This window comes from Lissotriton helveticus, chromosome 4_1 (assembly GCF_964261635.1).
Source record: "Lissotriton helveticus chromosome 4_1, aLisHel1.1, whole genome shotgun sequence".
NCBI classification, from domain to species: domain Eukaryota; kingdom Metazoa; phylum Chordata; class Amphibia; order Caudata; family Salamandridae; genus Lissotriton; species Lissotriton helveticus.
Genome location: NC_136063.1, coordinates 1,119,028,827 through 1,119,053,568, shown reverse-complemented (window position 1 = coordinate 1,119,053,568; position 24,742 = coordinate 1,119,028,827). Strand labels below are relative to the sequence as shown.

The 24,742-nt window shown below is 47.4% G+C and overlaps 1 protein-coding gene across 6 annotated transcripts in view; it reads right to left on the bottom strand.

Annotated features, from left to right (window-relative positions):
• Positions 1–24,742, bottom strand: part of PTPN3 (protein tyrosine phosphatase non-receptor type 3) — a 1,880,479-nt gene that overhangs the window by 330,883 nt on the left and 1,524,854 nt on the right. For all 6 annotated transcript variants that reach the window (XM_078687727.1, XM_078687724.1, XM_078687726.1 and 3 more), the window contains 2 exons: positions 6,022–6,112; positions 5,251–5,312 (listed from right to left, as the gene is read on the bottom strand). In XM_078687727.1, coding sequence (XP_078543853.1) covers positions 5,251–5,312; positions 6,022–6,112 — 153 coding nt within the window. The remainder of the gene's footprint in view (positions 1–5,250; positions 5,313–6,021; positions 6,113–24,742) is intronic.

Genomic DNA, 24,742 nt, shown 5'->3' with positions numbered 1-24,742 from the left:
CCTTTTTGTATAATATTTTACAAATTTGTTCCACCGGCAGGCATACACGTTCTTGGTAGAGGGAAGGCCTGGCTGCCAAAATAACATTACAGACTTTGGGAGGAAAGTCAAATGCTGTCATCGCTCAATCTCCATGCCGGAAAGCATATAGTCGACATGTTTGGGTGGAGGACACTACTCTCCTGCTGTGATAGAAGATCGTCCCAAAGGGGCAGCCTGATTGGAGGATCGATGCTCATCTGTAGAGGCTTGGGATACCAGGCTCTCCATGCCCAATTAGGAGCCACAAGAATGACTGGGCCTGATCGCTCCTGATCTTCTTGAGCACTCTGGACAGGAGTGGTATTGGTGGAAAGGCATATAGGAGGCCTGAGATCCACTTGAGACGAAAAGCGTTGCCAGGCGAGCACCACCTTGGGAACTCCGGTGCACTAAACTGCTGACTTTGGGCGTTCTCGGCGGAGGCGAACAGATCTAACCAAAGCTCTCCCACTGCTGAAAGAGACCTTAAGCCACCTTCGGTTGAGACGCCAATAGTGATCCGCTAGGCTTTGACGACGGAGTTTGTCCGCCCTGGCATTCAGAGAACCTTCCAGGTGTTGAACCACAGGGGAAAGGTCCTGCTGTTTCAGCCATGTCCAGAGAAGCAGTGCCTCCAGTCAAAGGGTCCAAGACCCCACCCCACTTTGTTTGTTGCAGTACCATATGGTGGTAGTGTTGTCCGAGAACAGCTGAACCAGCTTTTCCTTGATTGAAGGAAGAAAGGCTTTCAATGCCAAACGAATGGCTCGGAGCTCCAACAAGTTGCTGTGGTACCCGGATTCCAACGGAGACCAGAGTACTCTGATCTCCACCTCTCCCAAATGGCTGCCCCATCCCAGGAGCTATGCATCTGTCACTACTGTGTGGTCTGGTTGGGGAATGAAGAGGGGTCTGCCTCTGACCCAATCGCAGTCTGCTAGCCACTACTGCAGGTCCTGTGCAGTACTCTCCGAGATCTTGGCCATGTCGGGGAGAGTCTCCTGATGCTGCGCCTACTGGAACTTCAATTCCCACTGCGGAGCCCACATGTGCCATCTGGAATGTGTCCCTCACAGAATGCAGGAGGCCATAAGGCCCAGCTGCCTCAGAGTCATTCTCACTAAAATCCAGGATAGAGGCTGAAAAATCAGTATCACAGCCTGAATATCCTGTACTTGCCATTGGGGAGGAGAGGCCCAAACCTGCACCGTATCCAGAACCGCTCAGATGAAAAGAAACACCTGAGAAGGAGTCAGGAGTGACTTCGATACCTTGATAGAGAAGAAGGTTTGCCATAGTCTGGAGGTGAGAGACGACAGTCTGGGGTGAAAGCCTTCCAGATAGGGGTAGACAGGCACCCCTGATCTGCGTAGATGAGCGGCAACCAGGCCATCACCTTGGTGAACACATGAGGAGTGCTGGTAAGGTCAAAAGGGAGGATGATGAACTGAAAGTGCTTGTGGCCTACTGTAAACCGCAGATAGTGCTGATGGGCAGGCAAGACGAGAATGTGAAAATCTGCATCCTGCAAGTCCAATGCTACCATCCAGTATCCTGGGCGCAGGGCAGACAAGACCTGAGCAAGAGTGAGCATCTTTAACTCTTCCTGTTTAAGGAAGTAGTTGAGGGCTCGCAGATCTACGATAGAGTGCAGGCTCTTTTCCGTCTTTGGGACCAGAAAGTAGCTGGAATAGACACCACAGCTTACTTCTGACACCAGAACGCTCTCTACGGCTCCCTTAGCCAAGAAAATCAGGACTTTCCCCTAAAGCAAAGCCAGGTTATCCTCCATCAAACGGTCGTAAGCTGGAGGCATGGAGGGAGGAGTAGTCTTGAAGGGGAGGGAGTAGCCCCTTCAGACTATCTGAAGAACCCACCTATCCGACAGGTGGAGGTGATGGCTGATCCTTCTACCAATTGGCCACCCATGATGTTAAAGGGCCGGACTAGGAGAGTTTGGATGCTGCGGGAACATGGGGTGGTGGACTAACCCGATCTCTGGCCGCATCACCCACGGGGTCGGAATGAGCCGTGTCCACGGACGCACAGAGGTTGCTGAGATAGTGTGGCCCTGTGGCTAGGGTATGGCTGGAAGCCCCTTCTGCAGCCACGAAAGGGGTGAAAAACAGACTGGGGACGTGTGACCACTGAAAGCCACAACAACTTGGCCATCGCCTGCGAGTCCCTAAAGTGCTCTCTGGCCATATTTGCATTGTCTCAGAAGAGAAAGGTTCCATCAAACGGCATGTTCATGAGGGAAGGCAGGACATCCCCAGAAAAGTCAGAAGTTCTTAGCCAGGTATGGCGTCAAACAGCCACCGTTGCTGACATTGTTCTGCCCAGCGGGTCGATCATGTCAAGCCCACAACGAATGGCGAACTTTGTTGCATCTCTAGCATTTGATACTGCTTGGGAGAGGATGGCCCGGGCCTTCACCGGGACCTGTGGCAGCAATACGCAACAGTTTCCTACAAGGAATAGGAGTAATGCCCAATAGGCATGCAGTGTTCACCGACCTCAATGCAAGGCTGGGCGAAGAAAATTAACTCTTGCCCCAACTATCTAGCCTCTTGGATTCCCTGTCCTGGGAGCGGAAGGGAACCTGCCCTGAGATTTAGAGGTTTGGACCACCAAACTCTCAGGGGTAGGTTGGTTGGTGAAGAAATGTGCGTTGCCCGGTGCAGGACGATGGCAGCGGGCAATTGTCCTATTCACAGTAGCCCATGTGCTAAGCTTGGACAAGGTTCCCAGCAGGACATCAGTCAAGGCCTCACTGTAAGGCAGGAGGGGTTTCAAGGAGGAGACACCTGGCTGCAGGACCTCCGTCAAGATGTCTGTCTTGACTAGCACAGAAGGGAGCTGAAGGTCCAAGACCTCAGCTTCCCTTCGCATCACCACAGTGTATGAAACTTCCTCCTCTGTAGCCATGGTAGGGGGAGAAAGCAAACCAGAATATGGAGGTGCCCTGACTACTGGCCTCACCCAATACCACGTAACAGTCCATTTTGTGGTCTGGCTGGTCTTGTATGGGGTCCAGCGACCCCTACTAATCTTCCTCCGTTCCTAGCCCTTCAGAATAAGCCTAAGGAACAGACCTAAGAACAAAGGGTCCTGTCAGCGTCGGAATCGGCATCAGTAGGCGCTGATCCAGTTCTGGGTTGTCAGGAATCAGAATGGGGCTGGCAGAGTTGGGAGTCTCTGTTTGGGACCATGTGCCAGGGAAGGTCGCGGTGGCATGACTGGTGTTTGTCTTGATCCATTACTGGATCATGAGGGGGGGGGGGGGGGGGTCATCTGTGCCAGGATCAGAGGAGCTGACCCAGAACCCAGTAGAGCCCCCTCTGAGCCTCTGGGACCCGAAGGCGTGCCAGGAGGGTCAGGCCTCCTAAATATGAGTCACATGGCGTCATAAAATTCTTTGAGCTGGGCGGGGGTCACTCCAGCTTCCGAGAAGGCAGGGAAGCATGGCGCCAGTTTAGGCACAGGTTCAGCCGAATGAGGCTGAGAACGCCGAGGCTCCTCCAGTGTTTCAGCCTACCGACGGGAAGAAGCTGGAGCATGTATCAACTTCTTGCATTTTTTATGCTTTTTACCTGACTGACTCAAAGACTTTGAGTGGGAAGATGAAGCCTTAGGGCTCCCGGAGCAGTGCCCGGCCCTTTATCCCAACCGGTACTGAGAACGAGACCTCTGGGGTGAACGACACAGTACTGAGGGCCAGGCCAAAAATAGTTTTAGGAACAACTCCTTCAAAGCTTTCAGAGCCATGGTTCAGCAGTCAGAGCATGACTTCGAATTGTAGTCACCCTCCAGGCACCAAAAGGCATACCAGGTGTGGACCCGTTACCGACATGGCGCGGTGTCAGGCGCCATACGGCTTGAATCCGGAAGCCTTCTTGGACATTATACACACCAAAATATTGTCAACAAAAAGTTTTTAAAAAGCCTGTAAAAAAGTGACAGAGGGTAGCTCTCTTCATGGAACTGAGCTAACTGGCATGAAAAGAAAATAACTGACGTCAGCGCACTGAGGTGGCGCTTATATAGGTGCTGCAGACATCACAACGGTGGCGTCAACACCAACAGCGTCACACAGAGCTGACCAACGCCACCTACCGGCGTGTAAGGGTATTGCTAAAAAAAAATCTTAGGGATCCAGTCTGATGCCTGGAAAATTCAAAGGTAAGGAATCTGCAGCTAGATGTCTCTATCAGAGCTGCATGTTCAAAGCCAAGAGGCCTTAACTCCGGGTGAGCAGCTTGAACTAATCCTGAAGGACAAAGAGGTTCAAAAGCATCAAGTCAGAATAGCCATGAGAATCCTCCACCCCCCCCCCCCGACACATCCTTTTTGTGGACCAGGAATTAGAGGAGATAAAATTACATGCCCACCTGGTCCACAGGCACCACCCCTTCTATGGCCCCTCTTTGTGGTAAATCCAGGACTTCCTTCTCCAAGATCGAGGCGTTGGCTGGGGTAAATCTCATGATGCATGGTAGATGGTCAGGACGAGTGACTAAACATGACTAGCACACTTAACAATTTGAGGGGATGAACTTCCACTGAAGCATAAAATGTAGATGTTCTGGACGGGTAACTTTAAAAGACTAGCACTATCAACAATTTGCGGTGATGAACTTCCACTGAAGCATAAAATGGGAGACCATCTCCCAAACCGAAGCTTAAGGTGCAAGGGGGACTAATCAAAGCTGCTTAGAGGCTACAGAACCAGTGGGTTTGACCCAGCTGAAAAGCTTGTCACTGCCAGGACGATCTTGAAAAGCTGCAAAAAACAGAGAAATGCTGGTGAAATTGATTCACCAGAGGCCAGCCCCAGCCAGTGGTCCATGTTGCTGCTGTTTTTAAGTGCTCCAAGCAAAAGTCACCCATTCAACTAATAGCTAAAGAACCTCTCAAGATCTCACTGCACCATTATTTACCTTGATAACTATTCAGCCAAAAGCTGGACATACTCTGAAGATGACATTTCAAAATCTTTAGTTACCTTATACCAAGGAGTGTCACAGTGATGGGCTATACGCAGTGTGGGGACCCACACACAATATTTAAAAAAACATGCAAATGGAAGAAACGTGCATCTACATCTTCCATACATAGCTCACTAAAGGGCACCAATGACGTCAGGAGTACCGACAAGATGTACCAGAACACAGTTAAACTGCCTAGCAAGAAGCATTGGAACACAGAATTGTTGTCAGGTTCACTTACATTTACATAGTTTGCATTAATATATTCCTCATTTCCTTGTAAAATAACCCGGGTGGCATCATCTGTGGAAAGAAAAGAATGTGATGGATGGAATCAATTAGGTATATATTAGCAGAGTTCACTATTAAGAGCGCCTAATATTTGGTTATTTGAGCTGTGAAACAGGTTTAATACCATATACCTATCATACAAAGTGATGTACCAAAAGCCATGAACAGCTCAAAATGACGCTGGAGATGACAACCCAACCTCAGAACAGGAGCACTTAATTGGGCCCTGTGTTGTTTTAAATAACACAAACTTTTAAACATACCTTTACAAGATTGCTTACACTTGACCATTACAAAATTCTTTGAAACGTGAACTATATTTCAGCGCAGTTTTTTTTTTCAATAGAGGCTGAGCTTAGGGGTTAAGATGTAACATGGCAACTATGGGTTGCACAGAATCCCTCACTTGAGGTAACTCAACTTAAGCTTATTTAGGGTAGTACAATTGTTCTTGTTGGTTTACCTCGTTCACCTTTGCGATAAAATAGATTCAGTTATCAACTCATGCATGTTCCAACGTAAGGAACTAAAGTCCCTGGTATGCATGAGGACGGGCAAGTAAATCCATAGATCAGAACAACATAATATGATGGTTCTGCCAGCAGAACACACTTATTATTTGGTGGGAACAATACAGCAATTAAGAGAAGAAAACACCATCGACATGGAATTACACGTGGGTTACATTGTAACATAGGCATGACAACAACTGAATACTTACAGGGCAGAACATCCTTATATCGGTTTTTGTCCATATTTGGTCCTGACTTCGCACAAGTAATGGCCAACCCAGGCTTCTTTCGGTAAAGTTGCTGCAAAACAGATTGAAGAAAACAAGGTTCATCCTACCCTCTACAACCACAACTGAAATATCGCTAATATTTCACATAAAAAAAATCCATATCTACAGTGAAAATCGATAGCTAAACATTTGTTGAGCAGTATAACCATATTTTTGAAAACTTGAGTTTTCAAACAAAAGTCATTTCCAGCACACAAACTGAACTATGCGTGAGTTAGCAAATGCAATTCAAATATATACAGACCAGGAAATCATGAACGGATGCACTGGTCACGTGCATAAAGTCAATATATGTCTCTAAATCAATAAATCTCATAAGAACTACACCCAACAAGATTGCATTGAAACTGCAAAGACGCAGGAAGCCTGCTTCTCACAATCTTACATTTATTTTCACTTTTTAAAATTTCTTCTAGATATTTTTTTTTTTTTTTTTTTTTTTTTTTTGAAAACCTTTATTCGAAAAACACAAAGAGATACATGCGCAGGCCCACAACCATCATGGCCGGCCGCAAAACAGTCGATCATAAACAGGAGGAAGGCATACCAATCGGTAAACAGGATACATGAAAAGACACCAAATCCGGTCGTGGGGCGTAAAACAAAGGATATTAGGTTTTCGTTTTTAAATTACAAAGGAGAGTAGGGGCTGTCACAACAAGGATATTGCACCTCACGTAAAAAGGAGAAAAACCAAAAAACATTGGGGACATACCCGGATGGCAAACTGAGGCAGGCAATGATCATAACTACCAAATAAGCTAAACAACCGAGACGGTAATATCAATTAACAGGTCACCATACAATAAACAACATTCCCCGATATCACCCCAGAAGTCCCACCCCAGTAAGAGAAAGACAGGGGTTTAAGAAGACGCCCGAGAAAGAAAGAAGGCACAAAACCAAGGGACAGCCAGCCCTACAAAGGGGAAAGAACCCTCCCAAGCTAGAAAAGAGCGAAAGAGACCATAGAACAAAAAAAACTAAAATAACAAACCCCCCCCACACCCGCCACCCTGCACCCCTGTGATGGCTACGGCCCAGCCCATAAACAGCGTGCCTGTCGCCCCGGAACTGCCCCAAAGAAGGGAAAAAGTACAACAAGTACAAAGAATGGAGGAGGAGAGAATGAAACAACGAAGGTGGTAAGGATCAGCAGAAGAAGAAGAAGACCACCAACAAATATGTACCCGGCCGCCCGCTACCGGCTCCCACACCAGACAGGATACCAACGGCCGGTGTAATCAATGTTCCGCTCACTCAATACAGTCCCAGCAACGGAAGGAATAGCGACCCAAAAAAACTGTCTTAACCTTGTCCCTTGCGATCATGTTGGTTGATGGAGTCCAGCCGTCCGGCCAGCGCCGCGAAGAAGAAACAATCCCGGAACAGGCAGCAAAGGATGGGAGGTCGCCCACAAAAGCCCACGCCAAACACAGTCACATGTCCAGGAGTGATGCAAACAGAAACAGGGCAGTGAAACTGGAAGTCAGAAGCAGCCGGCCAGAGCGACAACAACAGTCCCAGGAATGGATTTAAAGTCACGCCACCAGCACACAAAGGAGATGACAAAAATGGCGCCCAGGGACGACATCCCCGCCAGCGTACGAAACCACAAATTCCAGAGCTCCTCCGGATCATCGCGGTCAGCACCTCAGCAGAATCAGATCCATAATCCTCCAACCTCTCAATAGACGCCCCAGCATGGAGATCAACAGGAATCGGCTCAGGATGTGGCGCAGTGTGCCGCACGGGGGGGTAACCACGGCCCACAGGAGAAATAGCATCGAGCCTGTAACCCAGATCTCGGGCATGGACACGAAGAGCAGCCCCAACCGCCTCCAGTGCACACAGGACAGCACCGGTCCCCAGCGGCTTCACAGGCTGAGAGAAAAGAGCAGCTCCAACCACACCAGGCTCACTAAGGAGAGACAGCCCGGGAAGCCGAGCGCCATCGTAACTCGCCGCCCACTGTTCACTGCGCCGACTTTTCGCCAGTGGCCGCCGGGCCAGAGACATGGGGGCGACTGTGGGCATCGCGGCACAGGCTCAGTCTTGTTCATGCAACATCGGGATCCCCAAATGAGCTCCAGGCACTCCACTGTCAGAAGCTGAGGGGCTGAGCAGAAAATGGCGTCCGCTACCAGCCGATGAAACAAAGAAACCGTTCCGACAGCTTCCAAGCCGAGCAATTGCAGAGATACAATGTATCCAGGCGCACAGGATAAACGAGCAGGACGAGGCACTGCAGCGACAAGAACAACTCGGCAGCCTCCCAACAGCCGACCGGCTCCTCCTCCTCCGCGCTGACCGCCACCACTGTGGTCGAGGACGGCCGGACCAACAAACAAAGCCCCGGTCCCCCAGCTGCGCCGGGCCGGGAAAGGAGCAAGGGCGGATCACCGCCAAAACGACTCGGGTCTCGCCGGGAGACACACCGGCGGAAGCAGGAGAGTATCACCGTTGCAGTCGCTGGGCGGAAGGACAGGATAAAGAACAGGATAATGAAGAGAAGCGCTAGGGTCGGCGGAGCCGATGTCCTAGGCGGCCATCTTCGTCGCAGGCTAGGCTCCTCCTCCTTCTTCTAGATATTTAATATAGTTCAGACTTTGCCCAAAAGAGCACTAAAACACTTTTACAGTAGCAGGAATATTTCAACGTGAGGCAATGTTGACCGAATATTCCAGTTCAGACGGTAGTATAAAAGCCAAATGTGAGTATGGGTGGAGATCTAAGGCAGCAAAGAATTTTTTTTCCAGATTACATATTGTATTGGTGTCAAGGCCGAGACCAGAACCCTAATCTGTGTTCTAAATTTGGCTACCAGAACACATTTACTCCAAGTTAAAAATGCTATTACCTCTACGGCCCTCGTCCTCGACCCAGTCATTACTAATGAGGTATATTCCACTGAAAGGAAACAAAACAGGAAAAATTTTAGGCTCCACCCACCCTCCTGCCAGGGGCTATAATTACACAGCCAACAGGAAGTACTTCCTGTTTCGTTTCCTGTCGGTGGACATGACGGGGAACGCAGTGGTAGGTGCTGGGCCCTTACCTTCTACGTGCTTGTCCTGTTGTTTCCTCCTTTGTTGGGCTCTGTTGGTGCTTCTGGATTGTCGTGGGAGCTGCTGGAGTCTGGACGCCTGGCCTCCTGAATTCCGACCATGCCTTTGTTTCCTGTGCTGCTGGGCTGCACAGGTCCCTTGTGGTCCGTGTCGTTGCGGCTGGTTTCCTCCTTTCCTCATTTCCTGGTGAGTCTCTGCACCCTCCTCCACGTGGCTTCACAATGGAGTTGTTGTAGCCGTCGCTGCTTCCCGCTCTCTTTAGAAGTCCCGGTGTTTTGGTGTGGGCTTTGTTCCCGCTCCGCTGGTGTTCTTCTAGCCTCGTGGGAATGGTGTGGCTTCCCGGGGCCCTGCTTTATTCCTGCGATGTTGAAGCCCTCCCCGGCAGCCTCTGTGGTAATGGGCACCGGGGAAGGGCTCGGAGTGCTGCGCCGCTCGCTGGATGACAGCCGCGCTGGATGGGGCCTCCACTTTATTGCCCGCGGCAGCCTCGGTGGCAGTGGACGCCCAGGTTGGGCTCCGCGTGCTCTGTGCAATGCTCAGAGTGGTGTCTTTGACTCCTCCTCCTGTGTTTAGCCTATGGCCGGGAATGGACAGGGTTTGTGCCTCTGGCTGGCCACGCCCTGCATCGTTGCCTGCATTTGTTTCAGCTGTTCCAGCATGCCGGTTCCCTTTGAGGTATGCCGTTTCCGGTTTCTGGCTTTAAATGTGAGGGAGGAGTTACACATAATTTCTGTTCTGCCTGCACCAGTGCATGCTGTACTGTTTACTCCTGGTGGTTGTGCTGTGACTATGGGGAAACATCAGCGTAAGCACAAACATATGTCTCCTGTCTCCTATTCCTCTTCCCCGGCGGACAGTGGGGATTTTGCATCTCCTATGAAGCAGGCCAGGTTGGATGACAGCCGATTGAAGCGCGTGATTTTGGAGACTTTGTCCGATTTGAAATCCTCCAAGAAGTCAGTTGGTGGTTGTTCTGGTGGGGGTCTTGACCTCTATTCGGACATTTCCAGTTCTGACTCTTCCGATGGTTCCTCCTTGAGTGCGGTGGACCCGAAGGGCAAATATATCTCTAAAGACTTGGTGCCTGACATCCTCTCTCATGTCAGGGGAATATGGGTTTTACGGATGAGGTTGTGGCCAGCGCTTCGCAGGATGCGGTCTTGCTGCAATTTGGGAAACCAGCTACTAAATCGCAGCCTATACATCCCTTTGTGATGGAATTCTTTTTGAAGAAGAGGAAGGACCCTCTTTATGTCGAAGCTCTACCCTTTACAAGACATTGTAAATTGTCGAATTTTCGACCCTGATGCCAAAGGGTAAGTAGACTCCTCGGCTGTGGGTCTTCCTCAGGACAGGGAGAAGGAGGGACCCAACCACAGACGTGGTCTGTTGATAGGTCAAGACACAATGAATTAATGGATGTCAGGGGGACAAATCACCCTAAATATCCGCTGGGAACATGCGGCGTGAGACCGTCTATCAAGAGGTTGCCATAGGATTAATGAGGCGTGGAGTTCTTTAGTGGAGCCAAAAAAAGATGAGATTGTGTGGTGTGGTACCTCTTAAGCCATACGATTATAGCGCTGCATACTTGAATGAAGCAAGAATGCACTCTTCCACATCCGTTGTCGATGTCGGTGGAGGTCGTCCGAGGCCACCCAACATCGGCTGGGATCCATGCATGGATCCATGGGAGTCTCGCGGTGCCGAGACCGGAGTCGTCAACGATGTCGGGTTCGTAGCCGTGATGAAGAAGAGCGAGGACACCCAGTGGGACCGACGGGGCCCAATGGAGTTACGGCAGGGCCCGATGGGCAAAAAGGCGGGCCATGGCTGACAGGAAGTCTTGTAGCTGGGCCGGAGTCGCCGACGGACCCGGGATGGGCATGTAGGCCATCTGCAACTGCGCAGGCTCCGCCCGAGCCCTCAGCCATGTCACGTGACAGGCTAGGGGAAGGCGAAGAGCGACAACGCTTCTTCGACTTCTTGTGCTTTGCCTTACCTGACTCCGAGTGTGAAGACTTTGACGAACGATGGTGGTGGTGGCGGCTCTGCGACCGGTCCCTCGACCTCTCACGGGACCGAGACCTTGAACAGCGCACAGCCGACTCCCGGGCCTCCAGCAACTTTCGGGACCGCTCCTGCAAGGTTTTCGGAGTCATGGCCCGGCATTCGTGGTCGCGCCCGGGCAGGGGAGACACTCACGGTGCGGGTCCATCACTGACATCATGTGGGGACAAGCCGCGCAAGACTTAAAAGTGGGCATCCCTATACACCAGGAGTCAAAGACTCAAAAAATAGAGACAAAAGTCCCAAAAAAAACTCAGTCAAAAAGTGACTGGGGGTACTGCTCTCTCCGGATCTGCGCTTGCTGGCACTGAAAAAGAAAGAACTAACATCAGCGCGCATGGGCGCATCTAAGTACCTCCGACGACGTCATCTATGTGACTACGAAGCCAATGACGTACACGGAGCCGCACGACGACGCCTACCGACGCACAGGGGTACTGCTGACGAAAACTTTCAGAATCCAGTCTTACGCCTGGGGGTAATTCCATGGAAAAGAAGGGAAGTTCTGGCCCTGAAGGCTACATTTACCGATCCTATAAAAATCCTACTGCTTACTATAAAGAATTTGCAGAAGCTGCGGATCCTAGTGTAATGACTCTAGCGGATACTGAAATGTGTTTTGACCTACTAGTCCCTGTTGGTATTTGGCGACCGGTACATACCTAAGACCATATTGCTGATGTGGGTGGGACGCGATTATGGGTTGAGATGGGCTAAAAAGCCAGGAGAAAACCAGGTGCTGCGCTGCTTGCTTTATCCGGGCATATAATAACATACATACAAACACTCATTCCTCCCAAGAAAGTTAGTTGGGACAGACTGACTGCCTGCCAGCAGAAGAAAGACAAGAGTGTTTCTGATTTCCTCACAAGGTTTGAAGAGACATTTTGGATTATAGTGGGCAGGGTATGTCTACAGAGAGGGGGGGGGGGGTCCACTTGTTTGTTGAAAGGTTTGTCACTAATCTCCTTCCCGAAATAATGTCTAGACTTCAAGCATCTGAAAGCAACTGGTCCACGTCTTACCCCTCTGTGATTCTAAATATGGCCCAATATTATGAGCATAGGGATAATGAAGAGAAAGACAAAAATGATAAAAGAAATAAGAATCTGAAGACAAAGGTATTATTGCAACAGGTATATTGAGGTTACACTAGGGGACGGGGACCCCAACAACAACTTTTATGCACTAGACAGCCACCCATGACACCTTTGGGACAGAATCAGTGTCCTTACTGCAAGGAAGGTCGTTACTGGCACAGCCAGTGTCCTGTACTTCTGCACAATGTTTCATCCAGTAGAGGAAGGGTTACTGGAAACAGGAGCCGTGGGATCAATAGACAACAACACACTACTGCCTCTGTAGGTCGCCGGACAATTATTTTGCGCATCAGGGAAGGACAGACCTACAACGATGATTATGACGTTGATGACGTGACAGGGATGTCTTTCAGCTAGGACAGCAAGGGACAGGGTAAGGGACCAGTTCACATACCTGTAGATCAGTGTGGCCCTTATATCAAAGTGGATATGCAAGGATCTACTAAGGAATTCTTGGTTGATACGGGTGCCACAAAGAGTTCTATTTGCCGGCACCTGGTCCCTGGGGCAGCCCTGTCTGGCCATAATAATGTTTCAGTGGGTTTTTCAGGAGTACCAGTTGTAAGCCCCATCTTGTGCCCTCTTGCTCTTACTGTTGGCCCTTTTACTGTGGATTCCCCATTCCTTTTAACATCTAATTGTGGTGAAAATCTAATGTGCTTGGACCTACTAAAGAAGTTGCACCCTACCATATATTGTTCGCCAGATGGTGTTTATATTACCATGGGTCCTGACGTGGGTACTAGACAATGCCTATCTAAAGATGTTCCCCTTCCACCTAAATTTGATCCAGTACCACCCACATTATGGCCCACTGGTGACACTGATGTAGGCTTATTGTACATACCCCCAGTTTCTATACGAGTGAAGGACAAAGCCATATTACCAGGTATTCCCCAGTATAAAATACCAAAGGCAGGGGATCAAGCTCTTCTTAATATTGTTCAGGACCTTGTGGTAAATAAATAAATAATACCTCTATTTTTGAATGGATAAATGAATAACAGATAGCTCAATAAATAAGAGTCAAGATTCGAGGTAGTAGGAGTTTTGCAGGTTTATTACAGCATAAAGGACAGGAACAGGACAACCTGCACAGGAATAGGATGGCAGCGCTGCCGGGGGCAGGATCGGAATCGGCGTAACATTTAATAACAATACACGATCATATATACTAAAACAGTTGCATTACAATACATACGATAGGCGGAGCAGTGGGTGTGGTCAATAGCAGTCGCGAAAGATAAGGGTGAAAGTAGGTGTAACAGAGGCGTATACATAGACATGTGATGCAAACGTAACAGAATATGTCATGAATGGGGCGGAAACATGGAGGGGGCTACCTAAGGAGCCGGGACCTCTGACCTAATGGTGCGCGCAAACTGGCAATGACGTGTTACTAGGAGAAGCTGGGGGCTACGAACTCTGTGCTAGGAGCAGAGACTGAAGTCTGGAGAGTCAGGGCGACATGTACCTAAGCAGTATCTAGTATCTGATGTTTAGAGAACATGTTGATATAAACTAAGAGTTAGGAGGGGAAAGGCTAACTTGATTCTAAGACTGGAGCATGCATTATTCTACATGTAGTGCGTGATGAAGAATATTAAATGACCATTAAATGCAGTATTTCTCTTACATGGAGACGTAAAGGCTAGACAATGACGGAAACTATTGATGCGATTCAGTAGCTTAGGAATGCAGAGAAGGAGGGCTGGACTGATAACTAGAATCATAACATACTCTTGGCAGACTCAGAGGCAGAGCCAGGCTGAACCGGGCACTGCGAGGCAGGAAGTAAGTGAAGGGTCGAGGATACACAGGCGGGGGCTGTATCGCTCCTCAGCGAGGCTCAGGAGACAGAAGCTGAATCTAGTGTCCAGGCCCTTTTGAGGCCTAGAAACGGGGACTTTACAATGGAATAACGTGCACACTGAGAAACGTGGCAACGTAGCTTTACATAGGCCTAATATTCGTAGTAGTCACGAGAACTGGAAACTGGCATACTAGAGATGGACACAACTGTAATTGCGTCATTAATCGAACATGGGGAGTACATATGCATATTAATCATGCACACATAACATATGATGGAGGACGCGTAGGGACACAGAACATGGCGAAATTTACTTTTCCACATTCCCTCCTTGTCACTACGTTTCCATCAGGAAACATCAATATTCATGATACCATCTATCATTTCATACAGTATCATTTGCTCGTCTCGAATTTTCTTTGAACGGGATTTAGAACGGGGCTTGGGACTAGGAATACAAGAGGTAGCACAAATGCCGCAAATCGCAGGGCCACATTGTATACAGAGGCAGCAGCTGAATATGATCGCTACTGTAATACCTAGAAAGGACAAGACTTTCCATCCCCAAGCGGAAATTATATTCCAGAACCAACCGGACCATGTCCAGGTGCCTGGGTCTTGGTGTAACAGATGGGCAATTTTATGGAGTCTGGTTATAGCTGAATAAACAGACGGTGCGTTATTTGGAATGAAAATGCAGCAACTAGATCCGATGACTCTACAGGCCCCGCCCCTATCGGCCAGTATGACGTCAAGGACGAGACGATTCTGTAAAACGACAAATCTCATAGCAGATTGCTCTTCAGTTAAGTTACCTAGGGCAGAGGCAGTCTCATTGACTACTGCTTCAAGGGTTCTGGTTAACCTACGAATTAGCTTACTATTCTGGATAGGTCCTATAAAGAAGAAGAAACCTCTATTGAAATCTGTATACTGTTCTAGAGCAGTTTCAGTATAATCGACAATGGGGGACTCGATCTCCCTTTTATGTCTAATGTGTACTAGATGTGTGTTTCTATGATAATCAGATGGAGCTAGGAAAACAGGTGGCAGTAGGAAGGCAATGTAACAGGTTCCCTCCCAATCGAGGGGCAGACGAACATATGCGGTTTGACCACAAATAAAATAAGAATGACGTGAAGCTTTGAAAATAGATTTCCCACTGTCACTATATTTAACAATACTAGTACAATCGCTATGTCCTACATGTACGGAACCATTATTTCTAACACATAATTCGCCTTTGACTGGTAGTACTGAAATAGCAGGTAAGTCTGGAGTGGAATCAGACTGAACATTCAGGACCATGAAATTCGAAGAATAATTACCTAAATTGTAAACTTCGTTTTCTAGATCTAACCCTGTTCTGTGGGGAAGACCTTGCTTGTCTGGGAAACATGTACTGTTAAGAAAAGACATATCTGTTGAAGATGACGTTAACGTGGACCATGCTCCACACGAACCATTATGTGAAAATGGATAAGGAAAGAGTGGCAGAACTCCCTTCGGTGTCTGGAAAGGGGGGAGTCGACCACACACCCAACAATTAGTGGCATTGCTGGTCTGGTGTGAATAATGTAACATGCGGATAAAAGAATTGTTACGCATAGCGAGGCGGTAAGAGAGTTCATGAGGAGGCAGATCACTAAACGTGTGCTCTACTGTAACATTAGAAGACTTATTTACATGAGAAACTGGAAAATACAGATAAAACGCATAACTGGTGCAGGAAATCATAATACTGAGAAATAATATGAAACATAGAAAAACGATACATCGGATTGAGTTTTGACTAACTCTCTCACTATGGGGGTCTATTTTATACATGTCAGAAACCGGTCTAACCGTTTCACCTAGGGGAGGACTTAGACAATCAAACTGGCTGACTTATTTTACTAGACCTTAATTTCTTCTTATACTCCTGTTGCGGAGTTTTCTCTAACAGGGAGGGTGCAGTATCATTGTCTTTTGCGGGACAGTCCTTAAGAATAGTACTTTGGCAGTCCTTTAAATCCTCGGAAATGTTCTTTGAAATTGGTTTCAATCCATAAAACTTTTTGATATGCGAAAGATGCACCCAGCCTTTGCGTCCCTCCAACTTCACGGCTGTGCGGGTGGCCAGGAGGACCTGTCGGGGCTCCTTCCAGCGAGGCTCCAGCGGACTTGAACGATCGAAATTTCGCACTAGGACCATGGATCCGGGAACGATTTCATGCGGTGCCACCTCGGTATTGTCTGGAAATGCAGCGGCAACCTGTGAACGACAAGAGTTGAGGGCAGACATCAAGGAAGCTAGGTAATCTGTCAGCATATTACTTGAAACATCGGTAATACTTCGAGGTCTAGGAGTACCCCACATGTTAGGGGGGCGGCCGAAAACGACCTCATACGGGGACAGACCTGATCTGGAATGTGCGACCATGCGCATATAGAACAGGGCAACTGGCAGAGCTATTAGCCAGTCCACACCTTTCTCTTGACAAACCTTTGCAATTCGGATTTTCAGGGTCTGATTATGTCTCTCTACGAGACCAGCTGCTTCAGGATGGCGTACACAATGGAACTTCCACTGGTACCCTAACAAAAGGGACACGTGTTTCATGAGTTCAGATGAGAATGGCTGGCCGTTGTCAGAATATACGACTCTAGGGAGTCCATAACGGGGGAAGAACTCACGAACCAACTGCTTGGCAGTGGTCGCGGCTGTGTAATCTGGGACTGGATATGCTTCTGTCCACCTGGACAAAGCGCATACAACTACGAGGACATACTTGAAACCTCGACATCGCTCCATCTGAATGTAATCCATCTGGAGGACTTCAAAAGGGTGGTCAGGAGGCTGGAATCCACCTTGTTCCACCGGGACACTTTTACCTGGATTGAACTGGCAACATATCATACAGGTACGGACTTTCTGCTTGGCTGCAGCTCGTAAATGCTTGTTGAACCAAATATTCTGGATACTGTCTAACATAGCTTTTTCTCCTAAATGTGCTGGACTATGTGCGGTATTAATAATGACTTGAACCATAGAGTCGGGGAGAAACCATGTGGCTCTACCCTTTGTTAACCATCCTTGATCTGTCTGGACCCCTCCTTGTTCGGACCATTTCTTGATTTCATCGGGAGTAGCATGTAACTGGATATCTATGACATCTTGAGTAGGGTCCTTAACTGTCATACATGTAGTCGGATCTGGAGTGTGTGTCGGTGTCTTATTAACTGGAATGTCTGGAGTCTGAGCTGTGAGCTTGGCTGTTCGATCTGCTAGATCATTACCTTGGGAAATAGTGTCAGTAACTTTCGTATGTGCTTTGCACTTCATGATAGCAATGGATGTCGGTAAATGTATTGCATCTAACAGAGCCTGAATAAGGAGACCATGCTGAATCTTGGTTCCATGAGAAGTCATGAAACCTCTCTCCTGCCAGAGCACTCCGAAGTCGTGTACAACTCCAAATGCGTAACGTGAATCTGTATAAACATTAACTTTCAGGTTCTTGGCGTGTATGCAGGCTTGAGTCAGAGCAACTAGCTCCGCCGCTTGAGCAGACAGGGTGTCAATACGGTGTGTCTCTATAACTTCGGTGTCGGTAGTCACTGCATACGCGGCGACTAGTTCTCCTGTACTTGTTCTCATACATGAACCATCCAAATAAAGCGTCAGGTCGGGATCTGGTAATGGAATATCTGTCAGATCTTGTCTTGGCTTTGTCATGATGTTAACTACTTCCACACAGTCGTGTGTGGCAGAATTCGAAGTAACTGATGGTAACAATGTAGCAGGATTTAAAACGTTGCAGCGTCTGATTTCTATGTGTGGCTGGAACAGTGTCAATTCATAACCTGTCAATCGTGCAATAGTCAAGTGCTGAGTTTGTGTTCGGTTCAAAAGAACTTCCACGGAGTGTGGAACTTGTACTGTCAGGGAGTGTCCTAATACTATGGAATCACTTTGTCTGATAGCTAGTGCTGTGGCTGCAACTGACTTGAGGCACGCAGGCAGAGCCTGGGCTACAGGATCTAATGTGCTCGAAAAATAAGCACAGGGCTTGTATTGTCCTGCTTGATCTTGTGTGAGAACAGATAATGCTGTACCTTCACGTTCAGTGACGAAAAGTGTAAAAGACTTACTGTAGTTCGGTGTTGCTAGAACTGGAGCTTGACATAGGGCTTTCTTTAACTCATTAAAACTAAATGTATGTTCAGATGTCCAAGGGAGGACAGTCGATACTGCTGCCTCCTGTGTCGTTAACTGTATCAGTGGCTTAGCTAGAAATGCATACTGAGGAATCCATTGTCTGCAGTAAGAAGTAAGGCCAATAAAAGCACGTACCTCCTTCTGGGTCTTGGGCTGAGGAAGACTCGCTATTAACTGGATACGGTCGGGTGTCAACTGCCTACCCCTCTTGGACAGTAAGTGTCCTAGGTAGACCACTTGCTGGACACAGAATTGAAGCTTCGAAGGGGACACCTTGTGCCCCATCTCGGCTAGGAAATACAAGACTGTAAGGGATGCTTGTTCGCAAGCATGTTCAGAACGGGCTGTGATCAGTAGATCATCGACATACTGGAGCAGGGCAGTGTCAGTTGGCATGTGAATGTTGTCTAGTTGTCTCTTGAGTGCTTGACTGTAAATACTAGGACTTTCTGTGAAACCTTGAGGAGCGCGTGTGAACATATAGCTCCTTCCATTTAAACAAAATCCGAAAAGAAACTGGCTGTCTGGATGAATGGGAACACTGAAGAACGCGTTCTTGAGGTCTATGACCGTAAAAAATGAAGCTTCGGAATCAATGGCTGTCAATAGGGAAGAGATATCTGGGACAACTGGGTACTGGGGAATAATACATTTGTTAAGCTCTCGAAGGTCAATCACTAATCGATATACTGGAGGTGCATTTGGATCAGTACGTTTCATAACAGGAATGATCGGAGAATTGCATACATTGGAGTCAGTTTCTACAACTACTCCTTGAGCGATGAGCTCGTCAATAATTTTGGATAAGGCTGCTACAGCCTCAGGTGGCAATCTGTACTGCCTGATTCGTGGTAACACTACACCTGGCTTGAGAGTCACACGATGGGGTGTGATTTGCATATAACCAACATCAGTTGGACCTTGCGCCCATAGATGCTGCGGAACATTGGACAATCTGGGATCAAAATCTCGTAATACATAGTGACCCTTGAAGTCGCGTAGGAACAATCGTATTCCCTCTGGGGAACAGCATATAACTGCACCTAACTCTTTCAGTGTCTTAATGCCTAATAGATTTTCTGGACATGACTTAGTAAGTAACAGATCAGTAGTGCGGGACAATGGACCTACTTCTAGAGTAACTGGCTTTGATATTTCATTTACAATAGGCTTTCCTGAAAATCCAAGGGAAACATTTCTAGAGCCTGAGAGCGGAGCCCCTGGAACTTCGGCGTGACTTATAGTGGTCCTACTTGCCCCTGTATCAATCAGAAACTTTCTGTCTTTCCCTAATACTTGACTATGAACATAGGGACCTTCTTGATCTACAGGTATCTCGATGAGAGGCAAGCCTACCTCCCTCTCTAGGCTGTTTCATGAATATGGCTGATACTCTGGATACTCAGACTGTGCATACTGGTACATCTGCTGTGTAACATGCTGTGTTGCAGCAATAGGCTGTGGTGCTGTAACTGTCTGTGGTGCATTCTGTGACTGAGGAGTCTGTGTAACTTGTTCTTGTCTAGGCGGACGTGGTCTTTCTTTAGTCTTACCGGTAGCTATGTTGTGTTTCAGAACTGCACACTCGTTTATAAAATGACCTGGCTGTTTACAATAATTGCAGTTTCCTTTAACGGGAGCTGCAGGATGACTGGCTTGATTCGGACCCCTCTTCTGACTGTCTTGAGGAACAGATTGTGCAACTAGTACTTTCATTTTCGTGTCTTTCATACGTTTCCTTTCATGTTCTTGTTCTTCTCTGATTCTATTCTGGTGATATTGAAGCATCTGTAACATTTGGGACGGGGTATTAGCTTGCCAGGTACTTTCGACTTTCAAAACTCGATTCTTAACTTGTGGACTTGAGTTCTCGACTAGTTTAGTAACAAAAAGATGAGGGTATGACTCGCTACTCGTCTTGAGGCCACTGTTTATAATAAAACATTTTTCAAATCTAGAGTAAAAATCACTAGTGTCTTCGTCTTGTTTCTGTTTACATGCTGAGATTGCATCCCAGTCTTCCTTTTTAGTTGCTAATAGTCTGGGCAAAACTTGTATTAACAGTTCAGGTAATTCTTTACATTTATCTCCAAGACCGGTACCTGGTACTCGTGCCTTATCTTCAGCTTCTAGAACTGCCCAATCGATCTTTTTCTCTCCCACCTCCCATTCTTTTTCCTTGAGTTTCTCATATACCCCTGCGGGCAACAGGACCTTTAACATTTTAATAATATCTGGATACGTGTATTCTCCCATACGGAGCATGTCTTTTAATTCTCGGTGGAACCCTGCTGGATCTTTATCATGACAGGGAATTAACTTTTTTATCTCTAAGAGTTCCATCTTTGTGATAGGGGTGTAAACAAACACTCGTTGCATTTCACCACCCTCTGTCTTAACTGGATGCACTTCTCTTAACGGATTCTGTCTGTCTATGTAAAAGGGTTTACTTTCTGGGGGTGAGGCATGAACAAAATGCGGGTTCAAAAACGTTCTGTATTTGTGGCGCTGTTCTAGAATGACACTAATTAAATCAGTACCTAAACCTTTCCATTTATACTGGAGTAACTCGTTCAGGACATCATGTAACGGACCTGGATCAGAATGTTGACCCTCATACAATGTAATGAGGTGCTGGATCATATACATACCCACCAGTCGTTGCTCGGCTGGGGGCAATTTCAGAAACATTTGTGCCACTATTTCGTCCGGAAAAGTGGTAGAATCAGTAATCCATCGGACTGCTGATCGGGCTAGTTCTTGTTCATGCATAGTACTTAACTCACTATAACCGATTCGTGACTTCAGAATGTGATCGGTAGCTTGAAATACTTGTTCTAGGGAACCTTGTTCTGGTGTTGGACGATGGAAAGTTGACTTGTGTTCTAGGCGCAAATGGCGATCTGGAAATCTAGATTTTCCTACATACGCTATTCTGGCGGGATTCTCGTCGTCTACCTCTTCAGTATCAGAGTTACTTTCTTTCTCGCTTACTTGTGCTTCTTTACGTTGGTCGTGTAACTTTATTATTTCTTTACGGATTTTCTTGTACATACTCTCTATACTACTGATAGTCTTATGCTTACCCTCGGCTATATTATCACTCCACCTTGTCAGGATTTTCATTTCGGCCTGATCTTTGGTCGGGGAATCTTGTTCTCTGATTAGACAATTAATCAGAAACTTTAATATCATGAGCTGGACTTCAACTTTTCTTTGGCACATGACGTCACTAATACTTTCTGGATCATTCCCTGTACGGATGAAACGATATATTCTGTCTAGATCTTCTTTCATATCTGGTAGGGTGACTAGATACTCGGTCACCTTTCTCACGCGTAATGAATATAAAACCATATTATCCTCGCCTGGGACTGGATCATAGCCACATTCATTAAGGGCTTTTCTTATTTCTGCAACAGACTGATACCTGGGCGTACGCTGTGACGCTTGTGCATGTAATTCGGCTAACGTTAAACGCTTGTGTGGCGGCGGGGTTCCTGGAGGACCTCCCCCTGCGGCCCCTAAACTAGAGTCGTCTACTGATGCTCTTCGTCCTGGCAGAGTGGGAAATGGAAATGCAGGCTGAACTTGTATGGTGGGCTGGACCGGGGGTACCGTAACAGGTACTCCGGTGTCTGGAGGAGCGGGAAGTGCCTGGTTTACAGGGACTGGCGGAGTAGGAACAGGATTTGCGTATTCTGGGACTGTGTCGTCCAAATAGGACGAAATGAAAATATCAGCTGCGGTCGGTTTGTGACGTAGCTTGGTCGGAACTAGTGGTGGCGGGAAATTACTGGATGCCTCTGGGGTCGCTTTTGGCAAGCCCTCGGCAAGAAGAGGATACATACCCTTAATAAGAGCATGCCTCTGTCTGTCTGACTGTTCGGTTTTAACTCGTTCACCAATCTCGATTAATTCCCTTTCTTGGGCTCGTTCTAAGGATTCTCTACTTAATTCTGACTTTCTGATTTCTTTTTCGGTTCTTTTATGAGATTCTTTGCGCCATAACTCAATGGCATCTTTCTGTGACTGTCTGGCTTTCTTTTTCCATAATGCTTCTTCTACTCTCATGATGCACTCGGCATCCCACGTACCCGATACGGGCCATCTATACTTTTCTTCTAACTGTTTGGTATACTCTACCCATAAATCTAGATATAGTATGGCACTTATGCCATGCTTTTGATACATAAAATGACCTGGACTGTCCCTAGGCGGGACAGGAACTGCTTCTTCTAGCAGACCCTTTCTAGTTTTTAACTGACGTAATCTCGAAAAGAGGGACATTGCAAACTTGAATCTGAACACAATACAATACACGAGGAACAATAACAATTGAGAAAACAATTCAGGCATACCACGACATTGAAAATACATTGAATAACATTATGAAGCAACAGTTCGGACAGAATACTACCTGGAACACTGAGAACAGAAACACATGAATTTCTCGAGAATGGAACAGACTAGAATTACTGGATGCGCTGCTGAAACAGCACGGAACATACCGGTCCCATAAAGGGACGCATCAAGACCCGTATCCACCTAGGTGAACACTTCGTTTCAGATCTGCGTACCCAGACCCATCGGACCAGAGACAATTTAGATTGACCCTGTCTAGATACTACCCCAGCAACGGTACTCACCGGGCAGCAAGAACGGAAGGCCTCGGACTGGACTGGACTGCTTCGACGCCGGACGGACGAACTTCGGACTTCTGTTACGGGTGGGCCTCCGGATACCTCGGACCTTGGACTCTTGGCTTGGGCTCTGGTCGGGACTCGCCGCGTTCCTCCACCGTCTCGTCTGGATGCTGGACCGCCTCCTCCGTCTCCTCCGTGGGCCTGAGGGATACTTAAAGCAGAAATATCTGCCGGTGCGCAGAAGAGTTCCGTCACGACTGCAGAGGGTCAGGGGGCCGGCGTGGCTTCACCGACGCGTGGGGAAAGGGGAAGTCCCTGTTCGGGCGCCATTATGTGGTAAATAAATAAATAATACCTCTATTTTTGAATGGATAAATGAATAACAGATAGCTCAATAAATAAGAGTCAAGATTCGAGGTAGTAGGAGTTTTGCAGGTTTATTACAGCATAAAGGACAGGAACAGGACAACCTGCACAGGAATAGGATGGCAGCGCTGCCGGGGGCAGGATCGGAATCGGCGTAACATTTAATAACAATACACGATCATATATACTAAAACAGTTGCATTACAATACATACGATAGGCGGAGCAGTGGGTGTGGTCAATAGCAGTCGCGAAAGATAAGGGTGAAAGTAGGTGTAACAGAGGCGTATACATAGACATGTGATGCAAACGTAACAGAATATGTCATGAATGGGGCGGAAACATGGAGGGGGCTACCTAAGGAGCCGGGACCTCTGACCTAATGGTGCGCGCAAACTGGCAATGACGTGTTACTAGGAGAAGCTGGGGGCTACGAACTCTGTGCTAGGAGCAGAGACTGAAGTCTGGAGAGTCAGGGCGACATGTACCTAAGCAGTATCTAGTATCTGATGTTTAGAGAACATGTTGATATAAACTAAGAGTTAGGAGGGGAAAGGCTAACTTGATTCTAAGACTGGAGCATGCATTATTCTACATGTAGTGCGTGATGAAGAATATTAAATGACCATTAAATGCAGTATTTCTCTTACATGGAGACGTAAAGGCTAGACAATGACGGAAACTATTGATGCGATTCAGTAGCTTAGGAATGCAGAGAAGGAGGGCTGGACTGATAACTAGAATCATAACATACTCTTGGCAGACTCAGAGGCAGAGCCAGGCTGAACCGGGCACTGCGAGGCAGGAAGTAAGTGAAGGGTCGAGGATACACAGGTGGGGGCTGTATCGCTCCTCAGCGAGGCTCAGGAGACAGAAGCTGAATCTAGTGTCCAGGCCCTTTTGAGGCCTAGAAACGGGGACTTTACAATGGAATAACGTGCACACTGAGAAACGTGGCAACGTAGCTTTACATAGGCCTAATATTCGTAGTAGTCACGAGAACTGGAAACTGGCATACTAGAGATGGACACAACTGTAATTGCGTCATTAATCGAACATGGGGAGTACATATGCATATTAATCATGCACACATAACATATGATGGAGGACGCGTAGGGACACAGAACATGGCGAAATTTACTTTTCCACAACCTCATACACAAGGGAGTTGTCGAGGAGACCACTGGTAACATATGCAATAATTTTATTCTTCCGGTCCTAAAAAGGGCGCCTCTAGACTCTCCCAAGAGTGCTAGTGATGTATATCGTTTGGTGATTGATTTGCGTCAAGTCAATAAAATAGTGGTCAGCAATTCCCAGTAGTTCTTGATATCACCACACTTTTAACAATGATTCCATCGAGGAGGAGCTTAGCGC